General features: G+C 41.0%; 1 protein-coding gene across 1 annotated transcript; it reads right to left on the bottom strand.

Annotated features, from left to right (window-relative positions):
- Positions 1–283: 283 nt before the first annotated feature.
- On the bottom strand, positions 284–16,396 carry wdr95 (WD40 repeat domain 95). The gene is made up of 28 exons (XM_084558229.1): positions 15,926–16,396; positions 15,282–15,534; positions 14,043–14,096; positions 13,861–13,944; positions 13,648–13,713; positions 13,010–13,240; positions 12,405–12,490; positions 12,198–12,290; positions 12,066–12,111; positions 11,946–11,992; positions 9,856–9,973; positions 9,619–9,688; positions 8,965–9,205; positions 8,772–8,877; positions 8,210–8,361; positions 8,000–8,102; positions 7,787–7,893; positions 7,619–7,698; positions 7,475–7,529; positions 7,343–7,388; positions 6,940–6,999; positions 3,678–3,840; positions 3,493–3,588; positions 3,331–3,389; positions 2,585–2,717; positions 1,919–1,958; positions 1,474–1,562; positions 284–616 (listed from the first exon to the last, which is right to left on the bottom strand). Exons 1-28 carry the CDS (start codon positions 15,994–15,996, stop codon positions 327–329), a joined length of 3,039 nt encoding a protein of 1,012 aa, XP_084414355.1. The 5' UTR covers positions 15,997–16,396; the 3' UTR covers positions 284–326.
- Between the last annotated feature and the right edge of the window lie 3 nt (positions 16,397–16,399).

Raw genomic sequence — 16,399 nt, 5'->3', positions numbered from 1 at the left:
TTTCCCAGTGTTGGTCAATACAGTTTCAGTTGTCTCCAGTTCCTCAGAGCTGCTGTGAAAGGATCAATACCAGAGGGGAGGGAGAGGGCAGGTGGTTTGCTGGTGCTTGGTGGCTCCACAGTATCAAAGTGCAGCAGTTCAGTAGCTTGTTAGCATGCCCCGCCATTTCATCATAGAGTCTGAAATGCAGAAGAAGATGCTCTAAATATAAATCTACCACAGTTTAAAGTGAGTCTGGTGTAAGACCGTGACCCAGGCTCACCCATTCGTATATATATATATATATATTCCTCTGGGTAAGGTGAGCTTTTTAATCTCTCTCACTGTCAGTGATGGATGTTGGAGGAAGTTCTGTCGAACATTTCGAGGGTGAATAGGCAGACGGAGGAACACACAGTTCGGATAATCATCTGTGAAATAATGCGGCTCACCTTTAGTTCCCCTCCATCAGCCTCAGACTTGTCAGCATTGACGACTTCAGAAAGATGTGTTTTCACGGCAAGAACTTCGTGATCCGGCGTGCTCAGAGGATCAATCAGAACTTCAAAGGGGACACCGGGATGCATCCAGGACGAGGATATGTGGACGCTCCAGCTCTCGGGCTGCCCAAAGGTCCCTGTGGATTCAGATCAAAACTCTCGATTTTAATATCTTGCCAGACTGCGCGGCGTGGCGCTGAACGAATGTGACTCAGTCAAAACTGCGGCTTCTTAAAATGTCACATTGTCTGAATCCATTTGAAATCACTTCTCTGCAGCAGTGCCCTACTGTGCTGCACACCTCCTACAGTCCCAGGGAAAAATTAAACCTTTATATCCACATTTTATATGAATCAGTTTGCTTTAAAGAGTATTTTCTGTCAGTAGGCAAAACTAAAGATCGTCGATTTGAAATAAGATGGATTAGAAATCTTCATATATAAAAATGTAGATACATCTGCTATCTGCCTAGTTATCTTAGAAGCTATGAAGTTGTTATTAAGAGGCAGATGGATCAGTGTGGGATTACGTCATGCTGTTGGGTGCATTTGGAGAAACACTGAAAAGAGTCAGTCAGACTAGCTTTGTCCAAATGTAACTAAACTCATATAAAAAATATAAGATATGTTTTCAGGCTCCAGCTCCTAATCACCCTTGGTTCACGCTTTCTCAGCTGGTTTGTTTAAACATACATTTGTTTGATATTTCTAAATGACTCACAGGTCAGGTAGGGTCAGGTAGTGAGTGTGAGTCCTTGGTTTACTGCATCTCTAGACACAATATAATTGATCTGCCATGCATTTCGCAGCACAAACTACTCTTGATGGCTACTTGAAGCTGACAGCTACAGCTCACTTTTACCCAAGAGCCACCTAGTGGGTCAGCCCAGTCGCGTCAGTCACACAGAATTGATTAACATTAATGTTGTTTGAATGAATAAATCATCAGTAGAGTCTGGAACAAGGGCAGGTGACGTATGCCGAATGACACCCACCTATGAATTCTCCCCGCGCACTCCACAGGCGCACGGTGCAGTCGGCGGATGAAGTGAGCACCACTTGATCACTGTCAACAATCTGCAGGCTGGACCACAACAAAGAGACACGGGATGAAATGGGAGAAGGCATTCCTGTCAGAACGCTCTAAATCATCCACTCTGTTGGTACGTGTGATGGCAGATGCACCCCGGGCGGCATCTCACCTATACGGATCGTCTGCTGAAGACCTTCCCAAACACAGTCTCCTCTACACTTTGTCTGTCTACTGCAGTGGGAGCAAGCTGTACTGTTTCTGACACCTCACACTGAAAAAGTATTGGATCCACTAGGGATAAATAACTATACGCTAAGCACACAGCAAATCTAAATTCTGGTGATTGTTAAATTGATGAGATGAAGTTGTGTCTGACAACGATGAAGAGGATTGTGTATTTTACATACCCAGTAACTGTGCTGGTGTGGGCACGCCAGAAGTTTTCAGCTGAATTAATGTTAAAAAAAAAAAGAAAAAAATGTTGGAAAATGTTCTAATAAACAGTACAGCTGTTTTTTTATATATATATATATCAGATCAGGCATAACATTATGACCACTTTCCTAATATTGTGTAGGTCTCCCTTGTGCCTCCAAAACAGTTGTGACTTATCAGACAATGGCCATGGGAACTTCTGAGGGTGTCCTGTGGTGTCTGGCAACAGGATGTTGTTAGTGGGGGCCTTTGGGTCCTATGGGTTGAGGGGAGGGGCCTCTGTGGATCATCCCATAGATACTTGATCAGTTTGAGTGAATTTAGAGGCCTGGTCAACAGGTTTGAGTTGTTCCTAAAGCGTTTTTGTGTGTGTGTCTGTGTCAGGCTGCATCCTGTTGGGGATGGCTGCTGCCGTCAAGGAGTGTCATTGCTATGGGGTGAGGGTGCCTGGTCTGGTCTAGGTGCGTGGTACATGTCTAAGTCACATCCACACGAAAGCCAGGTCCAAAAGTTTCCCAGAAGAACATTGTATTGTCACAAGATGGTCAGTGTTATTCACTTCTCCTGTCAGTGGTCATAATGTTACGCCTCATCGGTGTTGCGCTGTGCGATCAAATGTAAAAGTAAATGAAACTAACCTCTTGGTGATTTTTGCTCAGGGGCGAACTTCTCCATGTTGTAAACATAGATGTAACCAATTCTGTCAGCAGCGTACAACCGCATGTCCCCGTCTGATTTAGCCAGCTTCGTTATCTTTTCTTTGAATTTAGACTGAAAATGCAAAAAAAGAGGATTAGATCTATAATGAATACTTTTACACAGACATGCCACCGACCATATTCATTAGGCGGAAATGGCTCTGTTGTACTGATACAATGGATAAAATCAAACAGAGACAGACAGTTATCTCCCCTGTGGTGACTAAGTGTTATTTTCCATGCAGAAAGACCTAATATATTCCACTAGATAGCTGCCCTCTCTAAATAATCTAATATATACAGCAATATAATACAAAATGTGCAATGCAGTAAACCAACTAATCACAAAGAAATAAAAGTGCGTGAAGCGTAGAGTGAAATGAAAGTGTTTGAACATTTACAAGATTATTTCCACTGTCTTTATGAGTATTGTAATTTAAGCGTTTGGGAGGATTATAACATGCCCCCATGTTCACCCACACTCCAGAAAGAAAATGTCCCTGCTTTGCATTATGTAGCAGCAAGGAAGGCATCTGCTAGTTCCCTAAAAACCAGAGCTAAGCAAAGAAACACTGCACTATAAATTATCTTATTCTTTATTCAGCAATTTCAGACATGAGAGAAAGAAAAAAATAATATTCCTTGATAGCCAAAAGGTAAAGCGAGAAGTTTTTAAAGTTTCTCACTGCTTTGAAGCTGCTCACAAACTTTCCTCCACTGAGCACATTCCACAGATTGACGGAGCCTTTAAAGAGAGAAAATACATAATTAACCCTGCAAGGAAAGACATGGTGGAAGATTGTAAAGTGCAATCAGGTGCCGCAATTAGACCCGTTCATAATAATGACCTTTGGTCCCAGATGACAAGAGAGCAGTACTCGACGAAAATTGCTGTAACTTTGAGTTTTTCAGGAAAATTACGCTGGGAACACTCGTGTCCAGTCCTGCGTATGACAGAGAGAGAGGAAAACATGAGACGAATGCAGATTTTTATAAAAACGGGAGATTTTTCTCTTTAAAGCTCCAAAATCACCTTCATCATTTTGGTGTTCAGCTGCAGGAGGGCAGACAAAGCGACACTGTATGCGTCCAGAAATCATGTTCCACACTATGATCTCTCCATCGTAGCTGCCAGTGGCCAGGAGCGATGGGGGACACTGCGCCGCACAAAGGATGTCATCCCTGTGGCCATTTTTCTGAGGAGAGACAAACTGTGAGTGTCGCCAAGAGGAAAGCAGTCATTTGTTAGTGCCGCGTCAAACAAAGGAGAAAAAAACATCAGTTTAATTTGGCTTATTATTCCGAGGAATTCCTTTCTGTGTTTGTACAAGATAAAAGTGTATTACTTTTTGGATCACTGCAGCCAGTTTAATGGAAATGAGTTAAAGCTTCACATTTATCTCTTACACTGGAAATAGAAGAAGAATTCTTTTAATACAGGAGGATGAAACTGATGATATGATCCATATGCAAACTTTCTCTGCAGATGAGTTAGATGAGAGGATCAGTAACATGCTTGTACAAAAAAATGTGCGGCTAATTAGCTTAGCCTGAGATGAGATGTTGAGGAAAGACTGAATCATGTTGAAGAAAATAATATATTTTCATTTCAACGTTATCAATTTAGAAACAATAAATGAGTTTGCACACAACACAGAGTGAGTGAATCTCTAAATCGTTGAGGAATCTGGATTAAAACTTTTTTTTTTAAAACCACCATTAACAGTTTCCACTGAAGTCTTGATTTTGCTCAGGGTGTTCTAGCCAAGCGTGTCACACGTGGATTGGCAACTCATTTGATGTCAAACCCCTGAGCAGGCACACGAGCCAAACGTTGCCCCGACCTCTCCACTTCACGCTGATTCATCTTAGTCTTTATGCGCTTATTCCTCACCGAGCTCAACAAGATTTGCTCGTAGTGACGATGCCAACGTGAAACTGTTTACACCGTGAACCGAATCGGGTGAGGCAGATGGCAGTTTGAACTTATTTTCATATTCCGTGCCAAAGTGAAATATTTAGCTGAACTGGGTCATGTTTTAAATTGTTAATGAGACGCGACACAACGTTGACCATCTGGAGGAAAATTCCCAGTGAACTGGAGGCACGTTGGCGGAAGGGAAGGAGACCAATAGATACTATAAAACAACCCATTGATCTTCTTCCTGCAGGCCATTAATGAAAAACTATTTCAGGCGGGGGGCTTTGTAGATAATCAAACGGGTCACTTTTCTTCTTGGCCAGTGTAATGCAATCTTTCTGCTCTGTTAATGGCTGTCTTTGGGGGTGAATGCAACCACCAGCCGTAATGACAGAGACTGAAGGGATCTGAGAGTCACCTCATCTAATGGATCATACGGCATTAGCAAGAATCGGTGTTCCCTCCTGCAGCTCGTCTTACAGTGAACTGTGTCCCGCTGTCAGAGATAACTTGACCACATTATACAGGTATAATCAGATATGGACGCCGTAATCTACTCTGCGCTATTTGCGGGGACTGATTATACAGTTTGAGAGCATAATTCACCTTCAGTGGAAAACTAATTGCTGCACTTTGCGATTTCACTCTATAATGAAGTGAGGTTTCGCCTGAACTGTGATGCGGATTTAATGTTTAGTGTTTTTAGTGTCATTCGTGTTTTATTGGAAGCTGCTTTGCAGAAGTGAGATCAGGCTGCGTGGGTTTTCTCTGGGCAACATGTGAGTCAGGTTAGTTGTTGGCTTTAAATTGGAGCAGTGATAGACTGGCAACCTGCCTAGGGCGTACCCCATGTCGATCAGACAAAGGTGACACGTATGACGCCGAGTTTTCCTCCTGTGCCATGATCAGATGAAAATGTTAAATTATCCGCCTCTTTGATTTATGAACAACTTCTTGCAGTGTTTCCATCAGCTACGGGAATATACTTTGTGTTTCATGCTAATTAGGACTAAATAAACTAAGATGGTGAACATAGCCAGCTGGACATGTTTTTTTTCCCTGTGACAACATGCTGACAATAACATTCAGCTCCAGGCACCATTGTACCAAAACACCACATGGCAGAGCTGCAAATGTTGGACACTGTTTACTTGATTGCACCGTTGGGAAATACTGTAATGTGCAGGTTTTGTAGTGAGATTGAATGAGTTTTTTTCTTTCACATGAAGACATACACCAAAATGTCATGAATGAATATCAGTGGCGTTGGCAGGTATACGACATGCCTTCGATTAAAAAATTGCAAGCCTGTAAGACACTGTGTTGGGAGTGCACATACCTTGTATTATAGATAAAAAAAACATATACTCATATTTCACTAGAAGCTCAGACTCTATGGAGCACAAAGTACAAGTACAAGTATCCTACGAGACGAAAGCCTAACAAAATTAACCAAATATCACCAATAATTATACATTTTAACAGATAGATTAGTTCTATCCGTCTGCACATTTGTGCAAGGAAAAATATATTCAAATATAAATTCTCAAAACTGAAAGAAATGGAACAAGGTAGGAGGAAGAAAGAAAAAAGGGGCAGGATGTCTGCAGGCAATGCTGCACAGCAGGGCAGGGATCAGGGTTTGTTACACATCTTTCTCATCGCTTTCTAGACAGTCAGAAAAATATTATTCTTATAGGACCTTCTTAATGCCAGTGTCCTCTGTGTGTCTGTGTAACATGAACACAGAGCCAGCAGGGAAGCCTTATCTTCACAGCTCTCTAGGTGCATCATTTAAGGGACTGAGCCAAAATGTGGACAGAACCCAGCAAGTAAATGCACCATAGTGCTGTTAATATAATTCTGCTTCCACCTGTGTAGATACAGATGCTTTGAATTTGAATTTAAGGGAGTGTTTGGCTTATTTACTGAAGTGAAAAGAAATCTGGTGAATGGCCCTTTATGAATCATAGAATCTGATTATTACATTTCAAACTGTGCTTCGCTGGTCAAGGTTTAACGTATAAAAATATAGCGTCTGTATCATCTTATTTAACAGTATGTTCTGTTGGTAAAAAAGAAAACCCAGCATCTGCCATGATCATTACAGACAGAATAGAGCTTCTTGTTGTGAATTTGTAAGATGTGCTTTCGATCGCACATTGAGTTCCTGACAGAAAGACCCACTCTGTCCTTTTGTCACTCTGCTTTTTAGAAACGAAAGAATAACGAATCGAAACGATGCAATGTTTCTACGGCTGTCAACTAGTCAGCCCTGAAATAAATGTCACGGGGTGGAATTCCAACTCAGAGTTGGGGAACACCGAACTGGCACTGAAGTTATCGTCAGAAGAGTTTTTCTGTTTATACTCACCAGATCATCCTGCCACGAAGGCTTCGGCCTCAGGATATGATGAAGATCCTCTGGTATGTCCTGAAAAAAGAAATAGGAGATGTTTTCTATGCCAGTATTAATGCATTTGTCATGTTTGGAACACGCTATTAGGATAAAATCTGAAATAATAACATGTGCAGAGTTTTTTTCTCACTTGTATGGTTTTATAATAAGATTCACAACTGACTGAATGCGGCATGAACTTTCAGTGCTATTCTGCTATTTCAGATTGGAGTTTCATCCAGTAATGATAATGTAAACAAATGCAAATTGGGTGCAATACGATGGAAGGATGGAGGAACTAGAGAAATAATTGGAAAGGGATTTCTGAAATGCATCTGTCAAATAATGCCTTGAATCCTGTCATCTCTTTTGTACTCACACAGTAAATGTCAATCCTCCGGTCTCTTCCGACAGACACCACGTTGCTTCAAATATAAATTGCACGAGCTCAGCGTGGATTCAAATTTATTTTGAGCCAAGAACACTTGCCAAATATCACATCGTTACTCACGAATTCCTGTGAACTTTGAAAAAGATGCAGTCGCACACCTCCTGACATTCACCATCTACAAGAAGGAGTGGGAGCGACTTTAACAGCAAGAGGGTAAAATGTTTTTTAGGTTCTGAGAGAGTAATGCCAATTTAAGATACGTACCCCTTTTTAGCGTCTTTAGGCACTGACCATTGTTGAAGTTCCAGATCTTTAAACATCCATCTCGTCCACCTGTGATGAGTCTGCAAACACAAGTAAATGCTGTGCAGTGATGAAGCAGAAGTGTCTAAATATATTTTATAAAAAGAGAAAGTAATTCTTGTACCGTACCGTCTCCCTGTGGAGTCAAATGTCATGCATGTGATGGAAGACTGATCATGCGTGCCGCCAAACTCAAAAACCTGACGTCCAGTGTCAAAATCCCAGACTTTCACCACCTAAAACCAGTAACAGCTTGCGTTAACTGTGCAGTTGATGTGTGGTACATTAAATATGTACCTATTTACTGGCTTCACTTTCAGATGAAAGCATTCATTTACTCACAGACCCCTCAGTGCAGCTGACAACTTGACGAAACTCCTCGCTGTAGCCGCAGCACATTACGGGCTCATTATGTGAAACGGTCAAACGACTGCGAAGCCGTGGCCTGACAGTGGGAAGGCGTAACATAATGAACGAAAGCGAGATTCATTTTAAGACGCTGCAAAGATCTCTGCAGAAAATAGAAGACGGCACAAAGGCGTGTCAACCAACCTTAACTTCAGGGAGAGCACAGCCATGCAGTCTGCTGCAATGTACAGAGATTTCATAGCAGGGGAATAGAAGCATGCAGATATATCGCCATGAACCCGGCTCGCTTTGGGGTCTGCTGTGAACAGGCAACACTGATCCTGAATATGCCAAATCTGCAAAGGCAATGGAAGAATAATTTACATAGTTTATTTCTTTAAAAATAACAATTAAAAACTATACAAAAGGAAGACATTTTAATTATACAGTACAGACGTGCTGGAAATAATATACATGCATGTATGAAAAGTAAAGGTGTTCATCATGCAGAATGGCTCCTGTTGTTGCAAGATCATTTGATATTACGTACTGTAGACATATGTAACTATGGCTGTAATAAAGTGTCATATTTCCTTCTAAAATGTTCTGAAAACTAGACTTAAAAGCATTAAAAAGAACTAATACCAAGTAATTAAGCACATGTCCATTTCTATCGCTGCTGGAGAAAACCCAACAGTGGTTGAGGAAAACTGCGTTTATTTGGATAATTCGAAAATCACAACATGAAAAGTGAGTCGTGAATTACCTTCACGGTGCAGTCTATGGAGACAGAGAAGATCTGACTGTCCTCTGACGAGATGCAGAGGAAAACGATGGGAGCGGCGTGGCCTTTCAAAACACCGGTAGGTTGCCTAAAAAAAAAAAAAAAAAAAAAACAGAATCAGGAGGAAGGTGAGGTGTTAATTTTAATTTCAAAGTACTGAATTCCGGTTCCTCACCCAGAAACGTGTGGGTTCCACAGGCGTATCAGTCTGTCCATGCCTCCCGTGACCAGCAAACTGTGCTTCTCACAGAGGTCAAAGGTCTTAACACCTTTGTAGACCGAGAAGACAGACTGATCACCCGAAGCCCGGACCTGCGGAGTCCAGCTCAGCTGGACCTTCTTGGTTTTACCTTCATAGCACGCCTCTCTGATCTCATTCAGTTGCTGTTCAGCATCTGTTAATGGCAGCGAACATCCTTGAGAAAGAAAAAAAAAATAAGCTGTGTGCACAAACATCGATCAAAACAGGCTCTTTGGAGCAAAGGGTAAGTCATTATCACAATAAATGACCAAGATGCCAAGTGGACATGCCCACGTACGGGGAGATTACGCACACACACACATCACGCTGCCATTGATTGCTTGAGTGTGTGATAGATGAGTCATCATGAGTCATTCTTCACAGCTCAAACCAAGCTGCCTAATGTTCAGCACCAGGTTTAATTACTGGACACTGTATAATGAAAGGAGTTATTTACCACTGTTTTCAGGAAACAATATAATTTGCTTGACTTACATGTGTGCGTAAAACAGACAAGCATTTGTTTTGAGTCTTCATATCTTCATATGTGTTGTGCTGGACATATGCAAGGCGTCATAGAGAAATTACCTACAACAAGAGACGAAGAGTCTTCATTCGATGAGGAGACGACAGCTTGATAACTGTGAAAATACTTTGCCTAAATTTAGAGAGAAGAGATTCAGCATCGTCAGTTTCCGACACAAATAAAAATGTCACTCCACTGAACCATACTTCTGCAGGTATTATCACTTGTGACTCGACTGAATTTAAATATATTTCCTTGTAAGGCAAGAGTGCGTAAAGGCGGAAAGGAAAACTTGTCACCTGTGTCACCCAGTCGTGATGAACCTTCCATCTGACAAATGTCACATTCGGAGAAAGCACTGCATTGTCAATTGAGACGTTGGGTATATTTTCAACCTTTGGTAGTTTATTCCATAACCTATAAAAAAACAGGTACATTCAGGTCTGTTGCTGATAACATACAATACATGTAATTAGTTTGACTTGCGGGGAATTGACAGGAAGCAAAGCTTTAATTTTCCACCGCATGTTTGAAGCAGACGTGCTCAGTCGGTCTAATTATTATTATTTATTTTTTTTAGTAGATTACATTCTGTTTCTGTAAAACCTGAAAATAACTGCGAGAGCTGCTTTGAAAGTCACACCAAGAAAGTCAGATACATGTTTTCATCCGCATCGAAAGATGCCATATTTATCTAAAAGAAAAAAAAAAACTGTGGTTGTTGTTGGTTACGAGGTGAGTGCAAGATAATGAGCTGCACATCAGTGGCTCTAGGTACTACTGACTCACTGGAACAACTGTACTGTACATAATGTACACCACAAATAGATTGCCTTTTTACTCAGGAATGATTAAAATTAGACACGTTTGTGATTGTTTTAAATCAAAGCAACTCCTGGAATTCACAGATAAAATACATCCAGAAAAATAAGTTCTCTTAGCAGCCCTGCTGATAGACTGGCGACCTGTCCAGGGTGTACCCAGCCTCTTGCCTGATGGCAGCTGGGACAGGCTCCAGCCCCACCCCTCGTGACCCTTCACAGGACAAGCAGTTACAGAAGATGAATGAATGAATGCAGAGCTAACAATCTTCATGCAAAATAATTCGAGAACCGATTTAGGCCTAAATGTCAGAGACAGTAAGAAGTCCTACCTATCAAAGCTAATATTTTAGGCATTATTTGGAAGATGGAAATCACATTATGTTAAAGGGGAACTACTGTTTTTTTTACAACCTGGACCTTATTTCTGGCATAAAATGCGGCCATTTACTCACCCATATAACTTTTGTGTAATTCGTATTCCTTCGGGAGATAATTAGATCAGTGTATATCCATATAGTGGGAGTGACTGGGGCACCGAAACGCAGCCTCTAAATAACGCATTATCTGCAGCGTAACTCGTTCATTTCACCAATATTTTGTTATCGTACGCTAGTGCTATTCCCCGTTGAGTCCAGAGTTACCTGTTATCATCATCCGGGGACTGTAGATTGACCTACAAACCCGGATGATGTCTTCTGACCTGGATGATGTCGTCTCTGAGCGCCGCACCACCCATGACGGTCAGCTTGCTTACCTGTAATTTGCTACTGCCATGGTTCGTCCACAACCTCAGAAGATATTCAGCCGTGTTGCAAAAAAACTAGCACCTAAATATCTCCTGAAGGAATACAGATTACGCAAAAGTTATATGGGTGAGTAAACAACCGTATTTTATGCTAGAAATAAGGTCCAGGTTGTAAAAAACATGTAGCTCCCCTTTAAGAGAACCTGCAGATATCATATGTATCACAGCTCGGATAAATATCCCAAAATAAACCTGGACCTTTAAAAAAAAGTTGCCAAGATTTCTTTTTACTTGCAAATTTATGCATCTACTTCAGCCATTTGGACTCTAATATGCCAGTTGTTTATGGTAGAGCTGTTACTCTGCAGCGAGCGCCAACTTTTAATTGTTGTTTTTCTGCTCGGGAATCATCAAACACTCATGTATCTCACTCACAGGAAATATTCTCGTTTTGTTTCCACTAATGAATTTCTTTTTGAGCAGCCAAGAACATGACCTGGGAGGAAAACAAACAAGCAAAAAAGAAAAAAGCACGCTGAAATCTGATTGCTTGTTAATGGTTCATATCTCCCTCAGGCTCAGCTGAGTTCTCTTTGGTCACCTGGCATTGCTGAAAATCACAGATCTAATCACTAACTGCAAAAAGCAGCCAGAATATTGCTGGGAAAACATGCCCACAGTTTTTATCGTACGATTATATTAATAGCACTTTTATAATGTATTCACGCTACCTTGCTATGGTGTCTTCTAATTCTCTTATAAATAATGCAAGGTAAAGAAAATTGGGGAATGCAGGAGGTGTCTAGAAAAGCAACGTTACCTGAGGGTATCTCCAACAGACGATATTAAAATGATGCTCACACATCCCTGAAACACAAAGATGACCCTCTCTCAGCAATTCTTGTTAGGTAATTGGATGAGGTTTTGACAAAGGACCTACTTCAGTGTCTCCATACAGAACACAACATTTATCATGGCCGGTGGAGCTGTGGGGAGAAAAACAAGCCTTAATGCGTTGAGAATTAATGGATGCTTCTCTGAGATGATGTTAACATGCAGCTTCGTGGCTCACCCGTAGTCTAGTGTCAATGGTATAGTGTCTAGGGCACTGATCTGACAATAAGGCTCCAGAGTGGAAAGCTCATAAAGTTGGATCTCTCTGTCCCTGAAAGATAAGGAAGACGTGCACAATGAAAGTAAAAATAAAAACAATCGGTCTGGGAGCTGCAGTAGAACAGATTTGTGCTTCAATCTTTTATATTTCACCATTTCTTATTACCCTGTTCCGATCATCAGCTTGTTGTACTCTGTCATCAGAGTAAAATCGCTTGCCCACTTGGACTTTCTGTTCGCGGGTCCTTCATTCTGTGCAAGTGAACACAATCATATGTAAAAAAAAACAACACATCTTGCCAGATGTGTTGTTTTTTTTAACCTGCTATAAAAACTACTGAAGCTCAGTGTGCTAATTCGACTGGGCTTGGTGTGGCTGACGAAAACATTATAGTTGCTGTGTCTATACTGTGGTGACATGGAAGGTTTTGTATTTTTCTTATTGTTCCTTTAAAATAATTATAAACACACATGTTGTGATTTTATTTTGAATCATTCACATAAACTGTATATTATCCTCCTGCAGAAGAAACACCAAAACACCAAAAATGCTCCTCAACAAAGGCACTAACCCATACTTGCAACCTCTTTCAGGAAATTACTTTTTAAACTATATATTTGCGATCCAATTTTTGAAGATATGTGTCTTCGGCAGGAGGAAATGAGACAGTATCACAAAGTGTTGGTTTTAGTTTTTTCATTATGTGCTGACAATAAGAAACCTACAGAATCCTAACACCTCTGTGGGTGCAAATACAGATTAAAACATACAAACATGAGCTTGGTCCTCTGGGGCTGAAGTTCAGGACTCCAGTGGCAAACAAACCCGTCTTCTCGCACCGTTATGACAGTGCCATCGTGGCTGGAGCGGATGTTTACGATAGGAATGCCATGACCGAAATTGTTCGTAGTGGCTGGCACAGTGAAGGCCACCTGCTTGTGGCGCCTTGCAGTTTCCTCCCTCTCTTTATACTCCTGCAGCATGTGTGTGCAGAACTCACCCTGCATCACAGTACTGTGCATTAGAAATCAGTGGAAATCAGATATATCGAAACAAACAATGAGATTTCTAATTTCTTAGCCTTATAAACCATACAATCTGTAAAAAATGAGCTGGAGAGACAAATGTACTATAAAATTAAGTCTGCCAATGCAAGCTATTCGAGTCAGCACAAGATAAATGCTTTATCATACAGTCAACTTGGCCCCAGGAAGGCTGAAATAGCTCAAATTACTGTGTTCAGGTTAGTTCAATCACCCCTGCTCCACAAATTGTGACTGAACCTTTTTTTTCCCGCAGATCCCTGGCGTTAGCATGAATGAGAAAGTATGGGAAGTGAGGCAATTCCCCTCACAGTGACCAAAAGGGCAGTATGCTCCATAAGAAACAGATCAGAATTTCATCTCACCCATGAAATCCTTTCTTGGCCTGAATAATCAATCTTCTTAAACAACCCTTGAATCTGTGCGTTGCTCTGTAAAACTCAAATAAAAGAAAAGAAAATGAATAATGACTTCTTTTTTTTTTTACAATGTGATCTGGTAATTTCAAAGACTTGTTCTTAATTGGAAAAAAAAAAGTGTGGTGCAGAGATATGAAGAGAAATGCGACGCCGTCTCACCGTGTTAGGCAAATCCAAACTCTTCTTCACTATACGTACAAAACTCTTCACATCAATGCATCGCAAGCCACGCGTTTCAAATTCCTTTATAAAGAGAAATACAGTCATATCTGAGACATGAATAACCAGACCAGCCACTGTGTTTTGGTTTGTTTAAAAAAGATATGCATTTCACACAGTACCTCAAAAGCTAGTTTCAGTTTCTGGAGGTTCTCCAGTGATATCGTCTCATCAATCTTATTGGGGAGGGGGAAATGATTGTAAATATTATAATAAGTCAGCACAGCGCACAATAAAAACGAGCAATTACATCTAATAAAAGCAAAGCCGTAAAAATGCTCCTTCCAATTCTGTTTTTTTTCCCACTCCACTCAAATCCACTCACCAGGCAGTTCCTAAAGTCTGAGTGCTAAAAATACAAATCAAGGTTAGAGAGGAGATATAATAACAGTGTTGTTGTATCATTATCAACACACATGATTAGCTCTACCTCGGAGTATTAATGACCATCTGTTATGGCCATCCCAAACGCCACCGCATATGTGCTCGAGCAAGGTCACATGACAGGTCATGCTCTCTGTGTTAATGGCCTGCCTTCAATTTTTCCACGGTTTCCTAGCAACTGGTCCTTGATCCATGAAGCTCTTTGATCCATCATTAATAAATAACAGGGATAAACAGCCTAATTCCTCGAGGATGTAACCAGAGTTAAGGTTTCCCCACGGTATCTCCTGGATTGGGGAGATAATTGTTTAATCAGTCAAAGTGATTGAAGTACTGAAAGTGTTCGCGGGACTTGGCCTGCTTTCCAAATCCCTTTATTAGAGATGCATAACTTTGAACTCCTGAGTCGGTTCTGCCTAATCTGTTATGGCACATTGCTCATTACATTAAGCAGGAGTGTGACTGACATCGCCAAGTAAAAGCCACAAACTTGAGCCGGTGCATTTGCACCAGCCTCCTACATCATTCCATCATTGCTGTCAGCTTGAGAGCTTCAATTTGAAATCTGCTGGGGACCTTTTAAGTAGTTAGCTCAGCAGCAACTGTGTTTGTTTTACTTTGGCCTGAAACATGGCCATCCCTGGGCTCTGCGATAGATTGTCCAGCCCGACGCGCTGTCAGGCTGCTAGTAAATTGATCATCAGCTTGATTTAAAATGACACTTTTGGCGTTACCTCACATGCATTCTGTGACTGGTGATGTATACTCAGCTGTAGCTGAGTACAAGCACTTTGGAAAGGGTCCATATAGTGGCGAATTTAACGCTGTAGCACTCTGGTGCCATCTTCAGGCACTATTAGCAAATCTAGAATAGTAGGCTGATATGTGAAGAGGTAATAATATATAATAGCAACAAATCACTGAGACTCTCTGTTCAAATTATTTCACATTTGAATGAATATTTTAAAAAAATGTACCTTGAGGCTGTCAGCTGAATCAATACTGAGGTGTTGTCGTCTCATGACTCGAGCCTTATCTCCAAGTGTGACTGAGTGCCTTCTCCTGTTCTGTTTTAGCAGCTCCCTCACCAACCATTCAGGCTGCTCTTTTTTGTCCTCGCTGACACCCACTCTTCTTGGTTCTGAGAAATCATCTGCTTTATCACTCTGACATCCTGGCCCAGAAGTGTTATTCGTCTTCTCCTTTGTGCCGGCGAGTTCAGAGAGGATGCTGGAGGATTTCAAATGTAAGTTTAGTTAAATGTATGCACTGTTATTTTATCACATTACTCTGATGTATTTATGTTGTTTGGCCCCTGTTTAGAGTATATTAAAATTAACTTTTCAGGGTATCCAGGTTTGCCACAAACTTGTCAGTGGAAGTGACACAGGATCTATTTATTTCCCAGGTGACCAGACCTCCTTCATTACTCGGTACTCGGTGATGCCCCAGATGGCAACTAAAGCACCATGACAACAGCAAACATTTTATGAACAAGACTCAAGAGAAAAACAAGGCAGCGTTTTCTTAAAAAATTGAACTCATTAAAATAAATGCGACTTTAAAACAGAATAACATACGACAGAAATGTTTACAGCAGTGGCATCAAAAAACATCAGATTACCTGGCCACATGTTGAGTTTCTAATCTTCCTGAAGCCGAAGAAGAGCGAGACTTTGCCCTCAGTGGCATTCTTGCGAAGTTAAGTATATTAAAGGTTGATGTGGCGTAAAAGGCGGACTTTAGGGTTGAAACATTCTTCAGTCTGACCTCCAAGCAGACGTTAATCAGACTCACTAGTCTACCTGACACTCACTCTAGCATTACACCTGAGCAGAACAGGTGGCCCCATGGTAACTAAGAAACCAGGAGTGACAACTGAGACTACAAAACACAAAACAAGACAATGCATCTGCAGAGATAGAGACACACAGATAGTGACTGTGAAATGCAATTTAAAATGAATTGTTGCACTGTTTATGTAGCCAGTTTGTGTAATTACTGTTTAGTTAATTCAATTAATGCATTTTTACGTTTCTTTAGATCTGCAAAGGGAATGAATGAATGAACCAAACCATAATCAATATCCCCTCTG

This window comes from Chelon labrosus (assembly GCF_963514085.1).
Source record: "Chelon labrosus genome assembly, chromosome: 13".
Classification (NCBI taxonomy): Eukaryota; Metazoa; Chordata; class Actinopteri; order Mugiliformes; family Mugilidae; genus Chelon; species Chelon labrosus.
The sequence above is the reverse complement of the archived record's forward strand: the minus strand, read 5'-3'. Positions and strand labels throughout refer to the sequence as shown.

What these genes read in the sequence shown, in the direction of transcription:
- wdr95 (XM_084558229.1), bottom strand. Translation starts at nt 15,996, where the DNA reads ATGCCACTGAGGGCAAAGTCTCGCTCTTCTTCGGCTTCAGGAAGATTA. An exon ending in CTTCGTGGCAGGATGATCTG is followed by an intron (nt 3,841 to 6,939) that starts GTGAGTATAAAC and finishes GTCTCTCCTCAG; the next exon opens with AAAAATGGCCACAGGGATGA. An exon ending in CACACCAGCACAGTTACTGG is followed by an intron (nt 1,563 to 1,918) that starts GTATGTAAAATA and finishes GTTGTGGTCCAG; the next exon opens with CCTGCAGATTGTTGACAGTG.